This window comes from Neoarius graeffei, chromosome 21 (genome assembly GCF_027579695.1).
Source record: "Neoarius graeffei isolate fNeoGra1 chromosome 21, fNeoGra1.pri, whole genome shotgun sequence".
NCBI classification, from domain to species: domain Eukaryota; kingdom Metazoa; phylum Chordata; class Actinopteri; order Siluriformes; family Ariidae; genus Neoarius; species Neoarius graeffei.
The window spans coordinates 35,478,939-35,505,666 of record NC_083589.1 but is presented as its reverse complement, the minus strand read 5'-3'; the positions used below and the strand labels follow the sequence as shown (position 1 = coordinate 35,505,666).

The window sequence follows — 26,728 nt, the reverse complement described above, 5'->3', positions numbered from 1 at the left end:
TAACCGACCAGCCTCCCCTGTTTGAAAGACTACCAGCCGCTACTGTTGTAGAGTCAACTGTTTGGGACTTATCTACAACATATGTCATGGAATATATACATACATACACACACACTACATATAATTTTATATTATATACAGTATATATATATATATACAGTATATATATATATATATATATATATATATATATATATATATATATATATATATATATATATATATATATATATACTGTATATACTGTATATAATATAAAAATAATGTTAACACCCTCTCATCAGAGGTGGGCAGACCACCTCGCCCTTGAGTGGGAGTCTGTGACACCATGCTCATTTTCAAATACATGCTGACTGAGAGTCATTATTTACAGGAGTTTACTTTATTTTCCCACCCTGACCCCCTTTCAGCCCCTATCCACCCCCTCTCTCAGCACCTTTCCCACTTTTTAGTATTTTCAAAATTATGCAGTGGTGGAATTAGGCTCAGAGCCGGGGGTGAAGTTACACTTTAATTTCACAAGTGCCACCTTAGGAGATCCAACAAGCAACTCACTCAACAAACAAGCCATCCTATAATTCATGACTCATTTTAGAAACCAAGGCTGAATTGAAATTATTTCTGAGAAAATTGTCAAAACTGACTATATACAGTGTCTTGCAAAAGTATTCATCCTCCTTGGTGTTTGTCCTGTTTTGTCACATTACAAGCTGGAATTAATTTTTTTTTTTTTTTTGGGGGGGGGGGGGGGGGACACCACTTGATTTACACAACATGCCTCCCACTAAAAAGGTGCAAATTGTTTTTTTTTATTGTGACACAAACAATAATTAAGATGAACCCCCCACCCACCCAGAAATCTGGAGTGTGCATATATTTTATATTTAGGTTATATTTAGGTTATGGTTCTGAGAACGTTCTCAGGACGTTTTTATAACGTTTTCAATCTCAGGCTCATGGAAATCAATTTTCCCAATGGCCAAGTCAAGTTAATCAAAATACCTTTGGGAATTATTTTTCCACTGTATCCCAACTTCTTGTAAGGTTAAATGATTCTTTTCTAAGTATTCTGTTATAACGTTCTAATAACGTTCTGGGAACGTTGTATGTAGGTTATTCATGTGACCTAATGCACAACGTGCCAAGGATGATTTTATAATGTTTTCAGCATTTTAGTGTGAATTTAGTTATTGTCCACATTAAATCAAATGTTTTTCAAAACAACATGGCTCGTTTTTGCTCATTCTCAATCAGTTAATAGTTTACATAAAAACCCAAAAGAAAGACATCTATGTTTTCATTTCAATGAAGATTGACTAAAGTTTTTATTTAAAGACTTTATATTTGTAAATGTGTACTTTCACAGTTATCATTATGTATTTTAAAGTTGAAAGTATTTTTAAAGTTGATAAATTTGAACTGGTCCAGTTGTTTGTAACGTTATGTGGAGGTTATAGGTTTACGTTCTACTAACGTCCTGGGGACGTTGTGTATAGGTTATTCATGAACTGTCCAAGTATCTTTGTAGGATTTTTATAACATTCTCAGCATTGGAGTATGAATAAGTCATAAAGTTCTGCATGAATTGAATCCAATGTTCTTCAAAATATAGCACTAGGAGCCTTTATTTATTCCCAATATAAAGTTTATGGAGTACATATAAATTTACCTTAAAGTGACACATTTGTTTAGCCTCAAAATTGTAAAAAGAAACGATAAAATTTGATTTATATGTTAATATAAACACCATTACTACTTGTGAAGCAGTTGTAGTTTCAATATCGTAAAATTGATTCATTTTATATATAATTCGTTGTCACTCTGAACTGTCTGGGTGTTTTGTGTAAAACGTTCTAAGAACGTTCTAGTAACGTTATGTGGAGGTTATAGGTAACGTTCTACAAACGTCCTGGGGACGTTGTGTGTAGGTTAGTCATGTGAACTGATTCAAGAATCATTTGTTATAACGTTTTAAGAATTAAAGTATCAAGAAGTCATTTTCTGTATTTGATTAAATCAAATGTTCTTCAACACATAGTCAAATTTCTCTTCCTGTTCCCAAGCACCAAGTGCCTGCCTCTCTCATTGACCCCTGGCTAAATTTCCTTCTGATTGCCCCTTGCCCTAAGGTTCCTGTGTGGCATCCCCACCCCCTCCCCCTCAGCACCAGCGTATATTTATGGGTATGACGACCCCCCCCCCCCCACCCCCACACCAGCTTATGGGGAAGAACCCCCGCCATCCCCTTCCCCAGGGTTATAGGTAACGTTCTATTAACGTCCTGGGGATGTTGTGTGTAGGTTATTCATTTATATTTTGTTTTTATTTTTATTCTGTTATATTTTGACCAGTTTGGAGTATGAAGTCTTTTTCGTTTATGAAATCTTGCTTTAATATAAAATTGAGCGTGTTTCATTATTTATTTTCAGCCTTTCGAGTACTTAAGATCTACATTCAACCTTAAAGTACATTAAAATCCCATATCAAGGCTGGAAGCTGGGTTAAAATCCCTAAAGTTTTGATGAAAAGTGTTTCCTGTTAACCCGTAATCACAGATTTGTATAGGCAATGCGCCTGTTTCCCAATTGCAAATAAAAATATGTTTAAACTAATCACTTTTTTAAAAAAAATTTGAGTTCCCAAGAACCTTGGGAAGAAAACCCCGTACATCTAGGCTAAATAACCCACTTGCCACTGTCAATCTATATCACTATTGACATGTTTTTATATGTAAACCGATATCCATGTTTCTCGGATGTTTTCTCGGACCACTCTTTGTTTTATTACTGCATGCGAGCCTACATACTAAAAATAGCACTACCTTTTTAAAAGACAAATCTTGTTCTCGTTGGCCATGCGGATGTGACGTCATTCCTGTTTGTACAAGCGAGAAGTCAACGGTCGAAGCTATTTCAGACGTGTGGAAAAATCTACTCCTAAAAGGTAGCTAAATCATACCATCCACATAAACTATATCACGGTTTGAACGAAGCATCAAAGAAATTCTGAGTGTTATTTGTTGTTCAAGTTATGCTGTTAACACGGTTTATTTGGACGCACATGAAGTGTAGATTTGCTATCAAGTATCATTAATGCCATGCCAGGCCGGGTCTCTGCCTGGGACTCTGTTTTATCGATTGGCCTGCAGTTAAAAAGTAAAGGTGTTATAGTCTTATAGATACTGACATTAAATTACAGTACATCCATAGGGCCATAGCACTGTATAGGCATAATAGGAAAAGCAGCTGGGCCCACTTAGGCCTACACAGTAACACTCATACATGGGCACTCAGTGTACACAGTACAGTGTCAAACTGGTCCCATATATAAATCGTTTTCCTGGTATATATCTACAACTTTTGAGAGACTGATCGATTTGATGTCTGTTTGTTTGTTTATGTTGCACTGACGCCTTTATCCCGGCGGCGAGTCATAAGACCCAGCTAGTGCACCCACGGCTCCCCTCCCCTCTCCCGCTATCCCTCTGACGCACCCCAGCTGGCGTCACAAACACGCCTTGCCCCCTCTTGGGGCTCTTACCCTCCTAATATGCTCCTCATCGTGGAAAGAAAACTGTCAAGGTAAGTTCATTTGTCATAAGTATAGTTATATACTCTGTGAATCTTACGAATTGTACGGTTGGATAGATCATTGAGACTTGACATTCTGAAGCACATTAAAAATAGTTCTGGGCTCTGTAACAGAATCAAAATACATCCTTATCAATTCTTAATGCAAACTTCTGTTATAAACCCTGAGAGAAGATATGCAATGTGGAATGAGACTTACTTTTCAAATTCAGGTTTTCATGAGATTTATATACTTTTGGAATACATGTATAGGTTTTCATGATAATAATTTCATGATGTCCTGTCACTCATAGTTTCATTATAATGTTTAATGATGTCCTATCCATAACATTTTTGCTTTAGGAGCCCATTGCTGTAGAAAGTCCTGCAGAAGAAGACGGAACATCGGAAGAAGACACTCCAGTTGAATGAAAATAATAGTAAAACGATGGTCATCGATGATTGGATGATTGGATGGATGCATGGGTCAGATGACCCTTAACAAGACTGTCACACTTATATTATATATATATATATATATATACATACGTATTGCTCAGACATTTCCAAATAGTTTCCTGGATAAAATAATTATAATGTATTTTATGAGAAACAGTTGCAGAACGAGGATCTTAAGTTCATCAGCATTCAATAAAAGTTGCATGAATGTAGCATTTCTTTTTATGTTTTATATGGATTGAAAGAAGGTTAGCAAATAACGTTCTAAGAACTTTTACAAAACTTTCCTAAATAACGTTCTTAGAATGTTATATACTAACGTTATACGTTATTGTGTAACGTTCTAAGAACTAAATAAAAACTTTCCTAAATAACGTTCTCAGAACGTTACCATATAACGTTCCCGTAACATTTGAATAACGTTCTTAGAACGTTCTCAGAACATAATTTTGTTAGCTGGGTAGGTATTCACCCCTTTTGCATGAAACCCCTAAATAAGAGCTGGTCCAACCAAATCACTTCATAAGTCACATAATTAGTTGATTAAGATCCACCTGTGTGCAATCAAAGTGTCACATGATCTGTCACATGATGTCTGTATCAACTTGTTCTGGAAGGACCCTGACTCTGCAACACTACTAAACAAGCAACATGAGAACCAAGGAGCCTCCAAACAGGTCAAAGACATATTTGTGGAGAAGTATAGGTCATGGTTTGGTTTTAAAAAAAAAATTCCCAAACTTTGAATATCCCACAGAACACCATTAACTCCATTATAGTAAAATGGAAAGAATATGGCACCATTACAAACCTGACAGAAGAAGGCCGTCCACCAAAACTTACAGACCAGGGAAGACACCAAAGATAACACTGAAGGAGCTGCAAAGATCCACAGTGGAGATGGGAGTATCTGTCCATAGAACCACTTTAAGCCGTACACTCCACAGAGCGGGCGGGGCTTTATGGAAGAGTGGGCAGAAAAAAGCCATTGCTTAGGAAAACACATTTGGAGTTTGCCCCATAGGATGTGACAGACTCCCCAAACACATGGAAGAAGATTCTCTGGTCAAATGAGACTAAAATTGATCTTTTTGGCCATCATGGGAAATGCTGTGTGTGGCGCAAACCCAACACCCTGAGAACACCATTCCTACAGTGAAGCATGGTGGTGGCAGCATCATATTGTGGGAATTTTTTTTCATCTGCAGAGACAGGAAAGCTGGTCAGGACTGAAAGAAAGACAGTAAATACAGGGCAATTCTGGAGGAAAACCTGTTTGAGTCAGCCAGAGGCTTGAGACTGGGATGAAGGTTCATATTCCAGCAGGACAATGACTCTAAACATACTGCTAAAGCTACACTGGAGTGGTTTAAAGGGAAACATTTAAATGTCTTGGAATGGCCTAATCAAAGCCCAGACCTCAATCCAATTGAGAATCTGTGAGATAACTTGAAGATTGCTGTACACCAATGCAACCCATCTAACTTGAAAGAGTTGGAGCAGTTTTGCCTTGAGGAATGGGCAAAAATCCCAGTGGCTAGATGTGCTAAGCTAATAGAGACATACCCCAAGAGATATCCTGGTGCCCTGTGTCTGGTTGGAGTCTCATCGCATCGCTCCTGTGGAGGGCAGCCTCATGTGGACAGTTGGGGGTCGCGCCTGGAGGACGCTCTGGACTCTTGCAGTGGTGCTTTTGTGGCTGAGGACTGCAGTTGACTTGCTGACTTTAGGACTGTAGTTGACTTGCTGACTTTGGGACTGCAGTTGTCGTGAACGGTTTTGCACTCGGTTTTCCGTCGGTGGGGGGTTTATAGCATCAACGAAGCTGACTTTATGTTAGGACTGTTAATGTTATAGTCATGTTGTCTGTTGTTGCCCAAATGAGGATGGGTTCCCTTTTGAGTCTGGTTCCTCTCAAGGTTTCTTCCTCATGTTGTCGGAGGGAGTTTTTCCTTGCCACCGTCGCCACAGGCGTGCTCATTGGGGATAGATTAGGGATAAAATTAGCTCATATTTTAAGTTGTTCAAATTCTGTAAAGCTGCTTTGCGACAATGTTTATTGTTAAAAGCGCTATACAAATAAACTTGACTTGAGACTTGCAGCTGTAATTGCAGCAAAAGGTGACTCTACAAAGTATTGACTTTGGGGGTGAATACCTATGCATACTTCAGATTTCTGTTTTCTTCATCTTAATTATTGTTTGAGTCATAATAAAACAACAATTTTCACCTTTAAAGTGGTAGGCATGTTGTGTTATGGAGCTAACCCCCCCAAATCCATTTTAATTCCAGCTTGTAATGTGACAAAACAGGACAAACACCAAGGGGGATGAATACTTTTACAGGAAGTCATAGTCAACCTTTTTATTGAACTTCATGAGCATGTCGGAGAGCAGTGTGGTATTTTCACTATAAGGCACACATCCAAGAGAAACAGCATTTCCAGCTGCTCAGCTCTGTCCCTGGATTCTGCCTCACACTGCATAAAAGAATGTGATAGATGAATAAATGTACACAGTCCTAAAAAGAACCTTGGATGATTCATTATCAATTCATTATGCAACATACTGTTTCTGCCTATATGGGTTTTGGCAAATATGCTGCAAATAAAATAAAAGAATGTAGTAGCACCCTTTCTACTCATGAAAATCTCTTGACTGTGGTAATACTGCGCATCGCACAAACCTATGCTGGAGAAAGATCTCTTATTGCATGACTCATCAGTTCACCAAAAACTATGACAGGTTCATTTTCATTATCAGGAAAGCCAGCCGAGTGCCAGGCTTGGAGCACAAGCAGACGAGGTAAATCTCAGGCTCTTTCAATTCATAAGTCATATTCATCCCCACATATTACAGTAGATTCAATCAAATCACTATAATAAATCACCTGAGAGAGAAAATAACAAACAGAGGGTGTGTATTTGAAAAAAGTGACAGTGAGTCAGGGAGCCTGAAGAACACAATAGATTGGAGTGAACTAGAAATGACCCCTATTAGCCATTCTCATCATGCTGTACCAAATCCAACATATTTCGCCCAATTGAACTGCCTTGGGTGGAGTGAGGCACTAACGAGATGAGCTGAGTTGAGCAGTACAGAACCAGTGAATATGAATATCATGAATATCTGTGGAACTCAAACCTCCATCCTCCATGCTGTATGTAGCTGAATGCTCCGTCAATGAGGCTGGCCACAAACTGGCCTGCTGTGATGAAGAGCGTGTTGATGGTGACCAACTGCCCTCTCATTTGTGGTGGTGAAGACTCAGCAATATATACAGGAACAGTCATGGAGCCAATCCCTGCATGAGTGAAAAGATGGAAATTAATGGAAAATTGTATAATTGATGTAGGGGAAGGAATTACAGAATGCCAACCCCCCCAACAAACAAACAAACAAACAAACAAACAAACAAACAAACAAACAAACAAACAAACAAACCCAGAGTGAGATTTCTGATAAAGTTGTATAAATGCTTGCTTCCCTCTTAGGATTCTTTAGCAAAATTCTCAAAACATGCAAGTTGTTATAATCACTCTTAAACACGTTACCTGTACATATTTCATCTATATTGTTTAGTTGATCAGTGTATTCTTTAATTGTTTACCATTTTGGTCAGTAGGTTTAACAGTGGCTAAAAAATGACAAATTAATGGAATACAGTGACTTTAAAACATTTGTGTATAAACTATGGCATACTAAATGTGACAAAAGTGGTTAATGATATTACAAATGCCTCAAATCCATGGTGTTGTTTACCTTTACAATTAAGCATTAGCCATACATATTTCCTAATCAGCAGTATAACTCTGTATAATAACCCAGTTACTTATAATCACCAGACGATTTTCCCTTTCCTGTTTTTGTCCCCCTACTCTATAATTCACTGACTGCATGTCACTCAGTCCTTATACCCATGTTAATAGTATGGGTTTATTGTTGGCTACTGGGTGGCACAGTGGTGTAGTGGTTAGCACTGTTGCCTCACAGCAAGAAGGTCCTGGATTCGAGCCCAGCGGCTGACGAGGGCCTTTCTGTGTGGAGTTTGCATGTTCTCCCCGTGTCTGTGTGGGTTTCCTCCGGGTGTTTACAGTCCAAAGACATGCAGGTTAGGTTAATTGGTGGCTCTAAATTGACCGTAGGTGTGAATGTGAGTGTGAATGGTTGTTTGTCTCTATGTGCCAGCCAGGGTGCCAGCTGGGATAGGCTCCAGCTTGCCCGTGACCCTGCACAGGATAAGTGGCTACAGATAATGGATGGATGGATGGATGGATGGATGTTGGACACCACTGACTGTTGCAAGACAGAGAGAAATGATTGAGATTGATTAGTCTGGTGTGTAATACTGATTGTTAACCATAGGACTGCTAAAACACCATTCACGGAGAAGGGTATACTGTGCATAAACAAACTAATCGAGTACTAACACAGAACAGGTGAACATAACTGGGTAACTAATCAATGACGTGACAGGGGCTGAGACAGGAGTAGAAAAAACAGTAGTAGTAGTATCAGTAGCAATAGTATTGAAAACCTATGGGAGATTTTGGACTGATGTGTTAGACATTGCTTGCCAACTGAATTGATACTGCTTGGAAGAATGTTGTTCATCCCTCAAGTACAGTTCCAGACTTGTAGAATCTATGCCAAGGCATACTGAAGCTGTTGTGGCAGCTTGTGGACACAGATAATTATACATATTGAGTTAAATATTACAGAATGCTGTTTACAACCAGTTCCACATAAGTATTTTGTCAATCATAGAAATTGCACAGAAACAGGAAATTAAAGCTTATCTGCAAACAGTAACTGCCTACCAAATCCCAGGTTTCTATTGGGAGGTAATGCTAGGCTTTATTTAATAGAAATAGCATTAAAAAATATGAGGAGAGTGCATGGCTCAGGTGGAATATAAATGTGATTCATCCCAAAATGAAAGCCATCACGAAAAGCACAGTGCCAAAGTGTAATTTTGTCTCTTATTAAAACTGTTACTTCTTTGATGTGTCCTGCTAAATTTTTCCCCATATTTTATTTTTTATATTTGTATATGTTAATAATTAATTTATCTAGATGTTTTCTCTATTTTCATTCTCTGTTTATTCTGTAATGATGCTGCTGGAATTTTAATTTCCCTGAGGGAACCCTCCCAAAGGGATCAATAAAGATCTATCTATCTATCTATCTATCTATCTATCTATCTATCTATCTATCTATCTATCTATCTATCTATCTATCTATCTATCTATCTATCTATCTATCTATCTATCTATCTATCTATCTATCTATCTATCTATCTATCTATCTATCTATCTATCTATCTATCTATCTATCTATCTCAGTTGGTCGGGTTCAATGCCCGAACTGATGATCACATCATCAGTTTTTCTTTGGCTAATCAGACACAAGGTACGCCACCACTCTTGCATCTATCTATCTATCTATCTATCTATCTATCTATCTATCTATCTATCTATCTATCTATCTATCTATCTATCTATCTATCTATCTATCTATCTATCTATCTATCTATCTATCTATCTATCTATCTATCTATCTATCTATCTCAGTTGGTCGGGTTCAATGCCCGAACTGATGATCACATCATCAGTTTTTCTTTGGCTAATCAGACACAAGGTACGCCACCACTCTTGCATCCATCCATCCATCCATCCATCCATCCTTTGGATAAAGAGGTGAGAACTGGGCAGACAACAGTGATGCGACTGAGCACAGCTTTTTGTGGCAATCTATAAAGCACATTCAATTTAGTTCAGCCATGAACCTGCCTGTAAATCTTTGGAACATTGCAATTGTGTCATGAACTTCACAGTGTCCATCTTCGCCCTCTTTGGAAGGGGTTTTTGTGATACCAGTAAAAACACTGTATGACTACGATAGCAAACAGTGCATTAATATTGCCTCTTAATTGGCAATTAGGAGTTTGGCTCTTTGGTTTTATTTGACAGTACTCATACAATAAATGATGTTTTGCAGTGTGATATGGTATCGACAACAAATGGTTGAAAACAAAATCCTCAATTTTTTAAATAAGCCATGAATATTAATTTACTTAGCATGCCTTGAAACACATCGCTACACATCGATGTACAATATTATCAATAGTTATTAATCTATAGTTACAACCCTCTTGTCAATCGAATGGCCCTTGAGAGAGCTTTGATGTGACAGACCAGCCAGTCATCCTCATCCTGAAGCAATTACAGCACGGAAGTGTCATATTGTGCAAATGAAATTTGTGAAAAGAGTTTGGATATGAACAAAAACACACCCTTTTGCTTCCCATAGTCTGGGATAAAGATCTAGTCCGAGAGCAGAACAAATGTCTACATGATATTTATGCGGGAGAACAAACAACATGTGTTTGCAGATTCATAGGACAAGGGCCACAGCATCATCGCTTGCTGTAAAGTCTATTAATAGCTGCTGCTCGCTGCTTCCTGACGCTTCCGTTGCTCAGTCGACGACGCACCTGTTGCCATGGGAACCCCACTCTCCCTGCTCACATGAGGTTAATCAATACTCTGTGTTGATGACTCTTATCGACATTTCATTAGACTTTTAAAAAAGCATGTTCTCCACTCAGACACATGTACTCATCCATAAAAGCTGTGGCTGTTACAGTATATACATCATGTTTTGACATTGATGATTGATCATGCCATTCTCTGTAAACTCTAGAGACTGTTGTGTGAAAATCACAGGAGATCAGCAGTTGCTGAAATACTGAATCCAGCCTATCTGGCACCAACAACCGTGCCATGATCAAAGTCACCAAGATTATACCTTTTCTTCATTCTGATGTTTGATGTGAACATTAATTAAAGCTCTTAACCTGGAAAAAATCTGTATGATTTTTTAAAATTGTGCTGCTGCTACATAACTAATGAATGTACAGATGTTCGGTGAGTGTGTAATATATATATATATATATATATATATATATATATATATATATATATATATATATATATATATATATATAAATAAATTAGCCATGACATTATGACCACTGACCACTGACAGGTAAAAGTGAATATCATTGATTATCTCATTACAATGGCACCTATCAAGGGGTGGGATATATTAGGCAGCAATAGAACAGTCAGTTCTTGAAGCTGATGTGTTGGAAGCAGGAAAAATGGGCAAGCGTAAGGATCTGAGTGACTTTGACTGAGCAAAGACTAGCTCATATGGTCCAATCCAACAGAAGAGCTACTGTAGCACAAACTACTGAAAAAGTTAATGCTGGCACCTTTCTGTTTGAGCACAGTTTGTACTACAGTAGCTCTTCTGTGGGATTGGACCATATGGGCTAGCCTTCGTGCCCCATGCAAATCAATGAGCCTTTGACACCCATGATCCTGTCACCGATTTCCCTGGTTGTACCTTCCTTGGACCACTTTTGGTAGGTACTAACTACTGCATACTGGGAACACCTCACAAGATGTGCCATTTTGGAAATACTCAGACCCAGTCATCTCGCCATCACAGTTTGGCCCTTGTCAAAGTCGTTCAGATCCTTATGGTTGCCCATTTTTCCTGCTCCCAACACATCAACTTCAAGAACTGACTGCTCTCTTGCTGCCTAATATATCCCACCCCTTGACAGGTGCCATTGTAATGAGATATTCAATATTATCATATGACCCGTACGGACCCACGCGTGTGCTCTTAATAAAACCATTGGGAAAAAGTCATGTGACTGGGCAGATAGGGATTTTTGAATCCAGTCCGGAAAAAGACATATATGGCCCCGGACCCATTTCCTTCTCTTCCACCATTTTCATTTTCAAATATCGATGTAATAAATATACAAAGTCTTGTTCTTCCAGGTGCTAGTGTCACATCCATTATTCTGAAAAAAAAAAGACATTTTGTTATTGAGTCATCATCAGATGTTTTGTTATTGAGTCATCCTCAGAGTCATCATCAAACTGTTATTTCAAACTTGTGCAAAGGTGATTCAGCATACAAATGGTTTGCTGTCAATCAAATAAAAATAGATTGGTTTGTTTTTCACACTGTTGTTTTCCACTGTGTATGTTAGTTAAAAAAGGTCATATGATGAAATGCTTATTGACTGAGCTAGGTTGGGCTGAACGGGAAAATGTTTGGGTCCTGGTCATTTTTATGGCTCTCCCTGCATTCGGTCTGTACGGCATGACCTCCAGCCAAATATTTTCCAGTCCGGCCCTCCCACTCAGTCAATAAGTACATATTATTCACGCTACCTGTCAGTGGCCATAGTGTTATGGCTGATCGGTGTATATATCCACCTAGCTATCCATTATCTGTACTGCTTATCTGTAAGGGTCACGGGGGAAGCTAGGGCCAATCCCAGGTGATTTCAGGCAAAAGGTGGAGTACACCCTGGGCAGGTCTCCAATCTATCGCAGGGCTAATAGATAGTCAAACAACCATTCACACTTATGGACAATTTAGGTGGGGTTTACATTAGACCGTATCAGCGGATCATCAGATTAACGTTTTTAAAAACGATTCGCGTGCACACAGCAATGCCAATACACGATTCGCGTGCACACAGCAACGCCAATACACAGATACGCTAATCACATGACTAATTAGACGGCACGTAAGTTGAAATGTGTAAATGTGTAATGTGTAATTTCTCCTCAGCGGCTCGGCTCCGCAGGCATCCTGCGCTCCAAATCACTCCGTCCTGAACAGCGAGTGCCCTCTGGAGGGTGCGCACTCCGGCCCTGCGCAGCTCACAGAGCGTGCGAGTGAAGCGCACGAGCAGTGATTCGGGACTGAGCCGCTGTGTGTGTGATCCCAGTGCATATCGGGCATGCGCAAGTCACTCACCACTTGCAAGTGGAAGGATGGCAAGCCTAAAGACAATCATAACTACACAATGGGCAGTATTTGCATCAGTATTTGCAGTATTTTCATACTTTTATACTCTTTAATGAAAGGTGATACAAGGAGGAAGTCCGCGCCATTTTTCAGCAGTCGCGTCACATGACCAAACGCCAGCGAATTAGGAAGGTGGATGTCACAGTGATGTTGTCCAATGACGATGTCAGCTAGAGCTCAGCACAGCGTATCCGCGTATCCTCAATGTTTACACAGCACCGGACCAGACGAACTGGATTGAATACGTGGGCCCTGGCGGATTCCCGTTTCCCGGCGTTTTAATGTGAACGGACAGTGCATCCGCGAAGAAAACGAGACAGATACAGTCTAATGTAAACTTGGCCTTAGAGTAGCCAGTTGACCTAATCTACATGTCTTTGGAAGGAAACCAGATCACCTGGAGGAAACCTACATAGGCACAAGGAGAACATGCAAACTCCGCACAGAAAGACCCCGGTCAGCCACAAGGTTCAAACCCAGAACCTTCTTGATGTATGGTGAGAGTGCTAGGCACTGCACCACCATGCTGCAAATTTATAATCTCTTGCAGTCTCACTTGTATGTAAGTAAGAATAAACTCTGAGGAGTAAGTTGGGAGGAAAATGAGTCTGCGTCTCATTATTACTGACAGGTAATGAAATCTTTGCTATTTGCACCTGGCTTTAACAATTATGTTTTGTTCAGGCCAAAATGACCTGTTTTAAATTTAATGGCCAAAATAAATTAGCCTTGGATTGCTGTAAAATCAAAAGAGACGTTCTGACTTAATAGTAAAAGTCAAAATTGCTTTTAATGACTTCTCCCTGCAGACACATGAAAACAGATAGCTTAACCTCTTCACTTAGACGCCAAAAGAGACCCAAGAGAACTCCCATTTTTCTGCTTTTGAGCAAAGATCTTTTAGAGGCTATAAGGGTCTTTTAATGGTAGCATTTTTCAGACACCACAGCTAATTGTTGGTGGAGCAGAAACTATTATATGTACTTTAAGAACTGGACTTGGGTGTGAAATGAGCTCTAGAGAACAAAATCTAAGCATTTTACCATTCATTTTTGTTAAACTCTTCATGCTGAATGATGACAATGGCTAAAGGTCATCTATTCTCATGGCTAAAGTGGCTGTGGTTCACTATGAACCGCATCACTGGTGTGCTGGCACAAAGGGCAACTCACGAATAATTGGGCTAAACCGTTCAAATTGGAAGCCAGCGGTGTCAAAGGGAAGGTATGACATTTATTTGCTTGACAAACTGACAGATTTGACCTTTAGGTAACAGAAAATACTAAGCCATTTCTTAATGAGTGCCGATACGTTGATTAAGACAGACTGGCAGAATATGTGGGCAAAATAATTAGTGAAGAAAGCTACACAAACACCTGCCTAATTAGACAGAGATATCAAGGTGATGATTAGGTGTCAGTGCGCAGTGGGTCACTCAGTTGGAAAAGGACAAGTCATTGTACTTTATTAGTGCCATGTTAGTTTATATCACAAAAAAACATGTATTCATTTTCATTACAAATACAATTAAATCTATTTTGTAAAAGAATGGGATTTTATTCTTGATTACTTCAATTGAAGGTCTTAAAAGGTTTGGCACTATAAATATGGGATATTTCACAGCAAACTGTGGTCATAGATTTAGTATTCAAAGATGCAAAAAGAGCACATTACCCCACACATAATAATTGCTTCGCTCTCAATCACATCCACCATTATTCATGAGGTTTAGCACCAGAATGAGTTTATTTCTACTATCTGCTAAGTATCTAGCCATGGTTTCTAACATTGGGTCTTGACATAATTGTGCCTGACTAGGGGCTTGGTTTCTGATTGAAAATTCACTGCGGGACATACTGTCAATGCCTGTCACGCCATGTGCCTAACTTGGTCCTACATAGCCAAAGCAATAAACCAGGAGAAGATGAGAACTCTCATCACAAATATGCACTTGAGACTTTCAGTGCAGTGTTTAATATTAAAGTTGCTCCTAACATTGTGCATGTTATAAGAAATATAAGGCCTTTTTTTTCCCCAACTCTTGCTGATCGATGAATGTTGCTTTGATACTATTAAGTCAACACAAAGGGCAATGCATTCTTATTATCAAGACAACATGGGTTACAGCAGAATATCAATGTGTTTATCAATTTCAATTGGCCAGCGCTGCGCCAACGCAGGTGACAACACAGGAGCCAAAATGCATATCCATCCTCAAGGTGCTTTGAATATTATGTTTAAAATAAACAAACATTCATACAAATGCTATGCTATGAGTTGTCTTTTCTTCACAATGTGAAATGAAATGAAAAAATCATAGTGGGCCTTTGTATTTGTATTTTATAAGGGCATGTGCTTCTCATATGCATCATTTTAAGCATTTAATATCAGTAGGTATGACTTAATGAATGATTTATTAGCTATTAATTAGCTAATTATCAAACACTAAGTCACCATGTACACTTCTTTAGTTCAAGATTAAAAACCTGAAATATTTTCATATGACAAACAAATATTTTCATAACCACCAGCTTCCATAAAAAAGGCAAGCAGAGCCACAATTTCTTGCTTATTTCCAGTACTGTAGCTAAAGGTAACATTTGTAACTCTGGAAAGCAGACTTGCTAGCTAATTATGCTTATTATTTGTGTGAGAAAAAAAGATGATAAATTGTACCACTGGCGTGATACCCTATGACAGTGGTTCTCAAACTGGGGTCCAAGGACTCTCAGGGGTCTGAAACAACGTCAGAGGGACCATGACTTTTTTCAGTGTGTCACAACAGTGTGAAATCTACTGAAGCAATAATATTTAATGGTGTATAATTCTCAAGATCAAAAGTTAATTATTTCATTATCTCACGATAATAAAGCTCAATTTCTTGTGATAATGAGTTAATTATTTATTATTATTATTTTTATTTAATATATTTTCATTTGTTTAATGTAGTTATGGCGGTCCTAATCTCTGATAAACATAAGTAGACACAATAAGAAGAAACGCTGGTTACGAATGTAACCGTGGTTCTATGACTAAGTGGAAGACTGCCAGGGCGGTGCTGAAAGCACTAGTGGAAGGATCTTTGCATCCGCGCGTTTCGAGAATCGCATACAAAAGTTGTCATCTCATGACGTATGACGTGCCTGCCTATATAAGGCAACATCCCACGTCAGTTGGCCTCAAGATCATTCTCGCGCAATCCGAGTGACCAAAGACCCTGGCAGTCTTCCACTTAGTCACAGAACCACGGTTACATTCGTAACCAGCGTTCTATTTCCTTCACTCCAGACCGCCAGGGCGGTGCTGAAAGCACTAGTGGAAGACGAATACCAACCCAGTCATGAGGAATTCAGAAGAGCATCACCACCTTCTGGAAGAACAGCTGCACACAGCAATGGCATGGACGCAACATTTAGCCTGTAGTACCGGGAAAATGTACATATATTGGACCAAGTTGCAGCAGCACAAATGTCAGAGACTGGTACACCCCGGAGAGCTGCCCATGATGTTGCCTGAGCACGCGTCGAATGGCAGCGGACAGGAGAGGGCACAGTACGTCCCATAGATTCATAGGCATGGGTGATTGCCTCCACAACCCAACGGGAGAGCTGCTGCTTGGACAGAGGCCTTCCTCTCAGAGCACCACCAAAACAAACAAACAATTGGTCTGTCGTACGAAAGGCTGCCGTCCTATCAAAATAAAACCTCAGAGCCCTGACAGGGCACAACTCTGCATGCAAGTCCGTCCTGTCCGTTGGTATAGCAGTCAGCAGAATCGGCTGGTTGCTAAACTGGGGAGATAAGACTTTCGGGAGGAAAACTGGGTTAGGCCACAATGAAACACTGTCAAACATAAGGCCCCAACGAAGACAAACAGTACTCACTGAGAGGGCATGTAGCTCACTCACACGCTGGGCTGTTGTGATGGCAAGGAGAAAAGCCATTTTAACAGATAGCCACTTAATGTCAGCTGCTGACAGGGGCTCATAAGAAGGCAAGCAAAAGGATTCAAGCACAGTGTTCAGATCCCATGACGGACTCCGCACAAAATGAGAAGGATTAAGACGAAATGCCCCTCTCAAAAAGGCTACCACCAGCTGGTGGGACCCAAGTGAAACACCTCCAACCTCTGAACGGTGGGCTGTTAGTGCTGCAACATACACCTTAAGTGTAGATGCAGCTCTGCCAAGCTCTAAAAGGTGCTGCAGGAAATCTAAAGTCTGTGGAACAGAGCAGCTTAGGGGGTCGATGTTGCATTCCGCACACCAAATCACAGAACACCTTCCACTTGTCTGCATACAAGCGTCGGGTAGATTCTGCACATGCATTCGCCACAGTGTTCCTGGTCCCTTCTGAACACTCCAGTAGTAGCCCCGGGGCCCCAAGGGCCACACCCAGAGCTTTAGGCGTTTGGGACATGGGTGTTGAATCCTGCCCTCCATCTGCGTCAGCAAGTCGGGCCTGCTGGGCAGCTGACAAGGGGGTCCCACTAGTAGTGACAGCAGGAGCTGGAACCATGGCCTGGATGGCCAATGAGGAGCTATCAATAGCACATGGTGACTGTGAATGTGCACACGGCAGAGAGTCCTCCACAACAGTGGTAGAGGGGGAAAGGCATAAAAGATGGCCCTCGGCCAGTCGTGGGCCAGAGCATCCTGGCCCAACGCTGCCATTTCATCTCCCAGGGAAAACCATGTCGGACAATGAGTTGTCTGACTGCTCGCAAACAGGTCCACAGTTGCTCTCCCATAGGTTTTCCAGATCTGTTCCACCGTATCTGGATGCAGTTTCCAATCCCCTTGAGACACCTTGCTGTGTGACAGAGCATCTGCCACACTGTTTAGGCGTCCAGGTAGATAAGATGCTCTTATGGAAAGGAGGTTGTCCTGAGCCCATACTAGGAGACTGTGAGCCACCTGAAGCGCAGCTACAGACCTTGTGCCCCCCTGATGATTGATATAGAAAGCAGTTGCCACATTGTCTGTACGTACCAATACATGTTTGCCCCGTAGCACTTCCTGAAAGTGGTGCAATGTCAGAAACACTGCCATCAACTCCAGTGTGTTGATGTGGGATGTACGCCATGGAGCAGGCCAGGTGCCGTTCACACCTTGCTGACGCCAGACTCCACCCCAACCCATGAGGGAAGCATCTGTCCGGATAACCTCCCACCATCCCAGTGGGGGACCAAGTGGAACTCCACGAGTGAGAAAGTGTACCTGGGACCAAGGTCTTAGCATGAGCATGCAACAGCATGTTATTCTCACCCTCATGTGCCTGTCTCACACTGGACACAGACGCAGTTGAAGAAGTCATCTCTGAAAAGCCCTTAGCCACAGAAGACCCAGAGGAATGACTACTGAGGCCGCTGTGAGTTTCCCCAACAGCTGAAGGAGAGAAACGTAACACTGAGTTCCCCCGACATGAAGGTGGTTCACTCCAGTGAGAATTGAACTTATTCTGTCTGGCGTGGGACTGGCCAGCATAGTGTTTGAATCCAGGGCAAGGCCGATGAAATGTGCTGCCTGGACTGGGACCAGTTTGCACTTCCTCTGGTTCACCCTGAACCCCAGAGCCGTAATGTGTAGTAGCAACCAGTGAGCATGTTCCCTGGCCTGTTCAGGCAATGCCACACAAAGAAGCCAGTCGTCCAAGTAAGGGAGCACTCTTATGCCCTCCTTCTGAAGGGGTTCTAGTGCTACTTGGATGCATTTCGAGAACACCCTTGGCGCCAGAGAAAGTCCAAAGGGGAGAACTCTGAACTGAAAAATCTTTCCCATGAATGAAAAACGAAGGAAGCACCTGTGGTCTGCGGCAATGGGTATGTGAAAATAGGCGTCCTCAAGATCTACGGTCACAAACCAGTCCTGGTTTGTGACCGCTTGCAGTACATCTGTTGTTCATAGCATTTGAAAAGGAAGCACCTTCAAGAAACAGTCTAACCTTCTTAAATCTAAAATCGGCCTGAACCCGCCGTCTTTCTTTGGAACGAGAAAATAAACTGAAAAGAAACCAGTGAACAGTGGGGTCGACCATCTCTATGGCTCCTTTTTGTAGTAACAACTGAACTTCTCTCGACAAGGCTTCTGCTTGTCTTGGATTGGTTATAACTGTCTGCCTCACACCCGAATGCATTGGTGGCTGGCAGCGGAATTGCAGGCGGTACCCTTCTGAAAGGGTGGTGAGTAGCCATTGATTGGTTGTTATTTCGCGCCAACGCGCTAGCTGGCTGCCTGTAAAAACTCCTGCCACTGGTCCTGACCTGTCAGTGGTCCTGTCTACGTTTTTCGGAAGGGAAAAAGGGGGCGACGACGGCAGGGAGGACCCATCTGTTGAAAAGGGTGAAAACTCACATGTGGCTGAGCACCACCCTGCCTGGCCGAGGGAGATGGGGGATTGGGGGCCTGCTGCTGGGGTCGATGGGGAGACCTTTGTGCAGCTCTAGGAGCCACATGCCTAAAGCGTGAGGCAGAAGGGTTTGGCAGAGCTCTGAAGGTGGGTGCTATGCCCACATAACGGGAGCGAGACTCTGTAACAGACACACGTCTGTCAAGGGCCTCTTGTGCTGCTGGCCCAAAGACCTGTCCAGGTGCCAGTGGGAGGCACCTCAGGTTGTTCCTGCATACTTCTGGCAGAGGTGATTGAGCCAGCCACACTTGTCGACAGGCTTGCAGCAAGGTGCCCAAGGTAGTGCCACACTGGTTGGCAATGACACCCATAGCCTGCAGTGCAAGTTCCAGTACCTCAGCCGCCAGTGGGTCTGCCGATGATGTTTTGAGTGTCGAGTGCAGCATAACAAGCATGTGTGCCAGTGAGTTAGACACCCTGGCAAGAAAGGCAGTAGAGTTGTAAACACGAGAAAGTAGCTCGTCTGTGCGGTGGCACTCAGCGTTAGGGCAACGCACCTGCTCCCGAAGTGCTTCATCGGGAGACACAATAAGCGAAGCAATGCTTGATTCGACTACTGGCATGCTACCCAAGCCAACAGCACCGGGGTCCTGCATCGCCGCAAGCATGCGAGACAGCTGGTCTGGACAGGCAGCTTTTGTAGCAGCCTCCAGGGCAGAGGCCACCACAGAAGTAAAGTCACGACACTGTGGAATTACCAGAGAGGCACGCTGAACACGGCGCAGGAACATGTTCTCAGATCCGGTAGGAGGCGCCGGGGTGTTCAACTGCAAATGTGCAAGCAAAGCCTCCAGTGTGGCCTCCACCGAACCCACCACTGAGGCAGACTCCCCAGATCGCCCAGAGGTAACATCACTGCCCGAATCACGGGGCTCAACACCTGGCAGGACTTCGCTTGGTGGCTGCGCCGAGGAAGAAGGCTGACTGAAAAAGGTGTCTGAGGCAGCCACAGACATCACTTCCTCTTGGTCAGGTGGCTGAGAACATGAGCCAAGGCACTCCGCGCAGCGATCATGTGCATCCAGCACCTCCATTAGGTTGGGGCAAGTGGAACACCTCACTGAATCCATCTCAGTGTCTACTCACCCACGATTTTTTTTTTTAAGAAAAGAAGCAAGGTGTAGCGCTGCTTGCTAGCCTGGCAACCAAGGCTAGCGAGTTCGCAAGCGCAACTTTACCACTACAGACAACGATTTACTAGCAACCAGAAAACCGATGCTCATGTAAAGTTGTAAGTACACGTTAACATTATTGGCAACCAATTCGCTAACTCACTCAACACTGAGAAACCTGCCGGCAACCGAACAGTTTGTGACAAGACCGATATAATAGCCATCCCTGAAACCTTGGCAGCCAAGATTCAATGACTATCAATGCATAAACAACCTCAAAATAATGTTAACCAAGTTACCTTAGTGACCAAACAGCTCGCGTGGAGTCGAGTCCCACTGAAGTCCTCTTCAGTCACGAGCTGCACTGTAGATTGTCGCAGGTATTCCCACAGTTAACTGATAGCACACACAGAATTCCAATAGAAGATATGCGATTCCAACGCGAGAAAAAAGAAGAGGCCAAATGAGGTGGGATGTTGCCATATATAGGCAGGCACGTCATACGTCATGAGATGACAACTTTTGTATGCGATTCTCGAAACGTGCGGATGCAAAGATCCTTCCACTAGTGCTTTTAGCACCGCCCTGGCGGTCTGGAGTGAAGGAAATAGAACAACCTTTTATTTTCTTGTGATAACAAAATAATTAACTCATTATTACAAGTAAACAAGCTTTTTTATTTCAAGATAATAAAATAATTAAGTATAGCCGTTCTCAGCTTCCATAGAAATCACAACCCACTGTGATCAAAGTTATTATATTTACTACTGAAGTCTAATAGTTATTAACTGGTTGCTAATAACTATAGCTACTAGAATTAGCTGGATTTGTTACTTGGATTGAATCTAAACACCTCAGTAACAAAAAAGTAAAAAATATAGTAAATATTGAAATAATGTTAAAGGTGTCATTCCACGACAAACCGTTTAATACTTGCTCTTTTTGAAATACCATAGGTCACTCTGAGTTGCAGGGTGGCACGGTGGTGTAGTGGTTAGCGCTGTCGCCTCACGGCAAGAAGGTCCGGGTTTGAGCCCCGTGGCCGGCGAGGGCCTTTCTGTGTGGAGTTTGCATGTTCTCCCCATGTCCGCGTGGGTTTCCTCCGGGTGCTCCGGTTTCCCCCACAGTCCAAAGACATGCAGGTTAGGTTAACTGGTGACTCTAAATTGACTGTAGGTGTGAATGGTTGTCTGTGTCTATATGTCAGCCCTGTGATGACCTAGCGACTTGTCCAGGGTGTACCCCGCCTTTTGCCCATAGTCAGCTGGGATAGGCTCCAGCTTGCCTGCGACCCTGTAGAACAGGATAAAGCAGCTAGAGATAATGAGATGAGATGACTCCGAGTTGCATATGCATGCTGCATGTGAAAATGTTCTTCTACCCCCATTCCCTGTATTAGCCTATGAAAGAAAATAGATGGAAAAACCAGCGAATCAGAAAAAGCCCTATGAACTTACGTCACTTCGAAAATTAGTAGTCATAACCCACTGGAGGGAGCTTCACAGTGCTGTTAGCCAATCAGAAGCGATATGTTTACATGTCATGAATATTCATGAGTAAGAGCTGAAATCCTGTCGTTCTCTCTCCATCCACTCCTCCATCAAACTAGAACAGCCTGAAACAGGAGCACCACAGCATTTTTTTTTTCACCAAAACCGGCTCACAGGGCATTCATTCATACTAGAGACCACCGCACAATTAATGAAAAAACGATGCAATGACACCTTTAATGAAATAAATCTGTACTGAGGTGGTCCATGGATGATGATGTTGATGATGATGATGATGATGGTTATTATTATTATTATTATTATTATTTCTACATTGCACAGTAGATTTTTTTTTTGGATTAGTCAGTTTGTTCTGGCATTTTCTGCTGCCTGTCAAGTCGCAACAAGGACCTCAGACAGACAGCACTTTCCACAATATGTGTGCTGTTCCAAGCAGTGCAAGGTTTTAATATCATATTTAAAATCAAGCATGTCAAGATAAGTCTTCGATTTCTTTGGGACTGATCCCAAAGCCCCAGTGATTACAGGGATGACCTTAACCTTCGACTCTGGTAATCCCCAAAGCCGTGAGATCTCCACCTGCACACGTCGTTATTTTCTCAGTGATCACTCGGGATAGCTACATCTATTATCAGACATTCTTACTGCTTGTTCTTGTAAAGCACCAAGTCAGGCCAACGGTGTTCAAGTACTCGGTCTGTCTGAAAATCGAAATCCCACAGAATCTTTGCTTTACCCTCATCATCCATCACTTTCTCTGGTGTGTTCTCATACCACTTCTCACCTACCTCATACCCATATCGTCTACATAGAAACCAGTGGAGATTCAGGCTTATCATGCCATCATTTGTACTCTTTCTGTATCAGGCACTTTCATGCACTCACGGTGTGGATAATATTTTCCACTCTTTCTCCACATAAATGACATAAGTTAGTTGTACTTATTATTATTATTATTATTATTATTATTATTATTATTATTATTTTGCAATTGTCTCGGCTCTTTGATGTTACGACCGGTTAATGTTTTATAGTACTGTGCCTCAGCTGCTACCTGTAGCTTAGAGGCATGCCACTTTCCTAAGGATATGAGCTGTTCTGAGCAAAGCTGTCATTTGCGCACTTCCTATGATGTCTGGGATTCCCTGAACCTCTTTGGTTTCCAAAAGGTTCTTTGAGATGGTCCCCAGTGCGCCTATTACAAAAGGTACGATCTTCACTGTTGCCTGGTGCAACCGCCTAACTTCAAGTGCCAGATCTTGGTATCTTTCTACCTTCCACCCTTCTGTTCTAACTACATTTTGATCAGCAGGTATGGCTGTGTCAATCATAACCCACTCATGGAGGGTCTTATCTATCAGCATAACATCAGGTCTGTTGTGCTCTAGTCGCCGGTCTGTGAAGACAGATGAGTCCCACATGAGCCTGGTTTGCTCATCTTCCATTATTGGTGGTGGTGTATGTTCGTACCATTTTTTTGAACACTGCAGGCCATACTTTTGACACAGCTCCCAATGTACTCTCACAGCCATTATTATCCATCCATCCATCCATCCATTATCTGTAGCCGCTTATCCTGTTCTACAGGGTCGCAGGCAAGCTGGAGCCTATCCCAGCTGACTACCCTGGACAAGTCGCCAGACTATCACAGGGCTGACACATAGAGACAAACAACCGTTTGCAGTCACATTCACAGTCAATTTAGAGCCACCAATTAGCCTACCCTGCATGCTTTTGGACTGTAGGGGAAAACGGGGCACCCGGAGGAAACCGAGAACATGCAAACTCGACACAGAAAGGCCCTTGCTGGTTGCTGGGCTTGAACCCAGGACCTTCTTGCTGTGAGGCGATAGAGCTAACCACTACACCACCGTGCCGCCCTGGCATTATTATTATTATTATTATTAAACAGGGCGGCACGGTGGTGTAGTGGTTAGCGCTGTCGCCTCACAGCAAGAAGGTCCTGGGTTCGAGCCCTGGGGCCGGCGAGGGCCTTTCTGTGCGGAGTTTGCATGTTCTCCCCGTGTCCGCGTGGGTTTCCTCCGGGTGCTCCGGTTTCCCCCACAGTCCAAAGACATGCAGGTTAGGTTAACTGGTGACTCTAAATTGACCATAGGTGTGAGTGTGAATGGTTGTCTGTGTCTATGTGTCAGCCCTGTGATGACCTGGCGACTTGTCCAGGGTGTACCCCGCCTCTCGCCCATAGTCAGCTGGGATAGGCTCCAGCTTGCCTGTGACCCTGTAGAAGGATAAAGCGGCTAGAGATAATGAGATGAGATGAGATTATTAAACAGTGAAAGGGGTTCCTGGATACAAAACTTTTGAGAATCCCTGCACCAGGGAACGTCTTTTGCACCTGTAATTATGTCATTACGTAAATGCAAAGACGATTGAAGGAAGCCTGTAGATCTGGATGGTGTAATTTGGGGAACAAAATGTAATCGGACAGCTGATAAAACAGCGTGATTTATCCGGTGTGTTTCATGTTTAGACAGTTTTGGATCTATCCATTATGTGTTATGTTATTGTGTATAAAATGTTTGTGTTTCTACAGGAATGCAGAACTACCCCTCATGTACATTGTTATTTCGAATCTCAGGGAGCCTGTGATGAATAAACCCTAATCCCTCTTTGCTGGTAGGGTGTAGGAGCGAGTGGAGACACCAAGCCTCAGGGTTTGGGAGTAAAGTTTTTGGAGCGTGCACTGATGCATTTCTGGTGTAAACAGAAACATCTGTAGTGCGCTGTATTTCAGAGTCGCACGTTAAACTGTGACTTGTTTTCTTTTCACAGGCTCGTAAACAAACACACAGGGTTTCTTACCGATCCCGACTCCAACAATTAACCGGCCGATCAAAACAGCCTCTTTATTGGGAGCAGAACCCATCACGATCCCGCCGATGAAGAAGGCGAAGCTGGCGAGCAGGACACACGCTCTCCTGCCGAACACGTCGTTCAGGAACGCGCCCGCGAGAGCTGAGAGAGCCGCAGCGGCCACGGTGCCCGACACGAGCAGCTCGTGCCATGGCAGCGTGATGTTGTGCTCGCGCTTGAGGAGCAGCATGGCCCCGGACACCACACCGGCGTCGTATCCGGACAGGAAGCCTCCGAGTGCAGAGAACAGCGCCAGCACGCGCACGAAGGCCGGCGCTCCATCGCGTTGGAAGTTCTTCCTGGCCGCGCGCTCCAAGTCCCCGGTGGAAGCAGCGGTCTCAGAGGATGCGCGCGAGGACGCAGAGGCGGCCAGGCTCGCCAGGCTCGCGCTGGACGGAGCGGTGATGAGAGTTCGTTCTCCGCTGTCATCGCCGCCTCCTCCCGCTTTCTTCCTCCTCTCGCCCATCAGGTTGGTCATGCCGCGGAGGGTGTAGTCATGCTCGGAGGATTTGCGGGACATAAGTAGGAGAAACAAATGTTTAAAAAGAGTTGCAAAACGGATTAACGTTCGTTTAGTTGGGAAGAAAAACTATATATCCCGAATCTCTTGGGTCTTTTTTTTTATTATTTTGTATAATATATTTGCAGAAGTATTTTAAACTGTCTGTTTTCCCTCTTATTAAACTCAGATCTTTGCATCAAGCAGCATCAGCATCAGCATCATTATCTTCATCAACATCCTGGTGGTCCAAAGTCGCGCGTGCAGATGGTTAAGAGATGCGGGATACGGGGTGGAGAAGGGAACAGGGTGGGGGGTCGGGGGAGAAGTGTGAGTGTGTGTGTGTGTGTGTGGGGGGGGGTCCTTTTCAAAGTGAGGCGTCGACTGCTTTCGTCATCACCGGCGTGTTTTTTTTTTTTCGTGACGTGAAGCGGGTGGACTGACATGAGCGCGCGCGCACACGCGCATGAACAGACAGACCGCACGACAAATCTGTCAATTTTCACAACTCTTGCTGAGGCCATGTGGTTTTAAGAGCTTGCCTAATATATTTCACTGTGTTAATTGGTTGGTTGATTGATTCATTTATTGATAGCTTGTGAAAACAAAAACTCTCAGAAGAAAAAAAAAATGGTACAGAATTGCATCTTTCCTTGATACTGGGGTGGCCATCTTTAACCGGAAAGTTTCATACTTTTAATATGTATCTTTTACTTGGAAATGTTTTCATCCATCCATTATCTATAGCCGCTTATCCTGTACAGTGTCACAGGCAAGCTGGAGCCTATCCCAGCTGACTATGGGCGAGAGGCGGGGTACACCCTGGACAAGTCGCCAGGTCATCGCAGGGCTGAGACAAACAACCATTCACACTCACGGTCAATTTAGAGCCACCAATTAACCTAACCTGCATGTCTTTGGACTGTGGGGGAAACCCACGCAGACATGGGGAGAACATGCAAACTCCACACAGAAAGGCCCCCGTTGGCCACTGGGCTCGAACCCAGAACCTGCTTGCTGTGAGGCGATAGGGCTAACCACTACACCACCGTGCTGCCAGAAATGTTTTAATGTACATAAATAATTAGAGCTTAATTTGCTTTTAGTAAAGCTTGAAAAAGTATATACGTTACACACACTACAGTATATACACACTATATACACTTTTCTATGTAAATGATACACTATATGGATGACTAACAATGCACTATGTGGATACCTGACTGTAACACATATAGCACTTGTAGTTCTTCCCCAAACTGTCACCACAAACTTGGAAACACACAACTGTATAAGATGCAAGGCCGTAACCAGAGGGGGTCAGTCAGGTGGGTCGTTCGACCCCACCCTCATCCCCCACCCTCCACACATAAACCATGTGGAAGTCCATGTT

The 26,728-nt window shown here is 42.8% G+C and overlaps 1 protein-coding gene across 1 annotated transcript in view; it reads right to left on the bottom strand.

Annotated features, from left to right (window-relative positions):
- Positions 1 to 25,356, bottom strand: part of LOC132870074 (proton myo-inositol cotransporter) — a 132,299-nt gene extending 106,943 nt beyond the window's left edge. Inside the window, exons 1-2 of the mRNA XM_060903618.1 lie at positions 24,786 to 25,356; positions 7,172 to 7,331 (exon numbers count right to left, since the gene is read on the bottom strand). Coding sequence (XP_060759601.1) covers positions 7,172 to 7,331; positions 24,786 to 25,356 — 731 coding nt within the window. The remainder of the gene's footprint in view (positions 1 to 7,171; positions 7,332 to 24,785) is intronic.
- Positions 25,357 to 26,728: the final 1,372 nt, after the last annotated feature.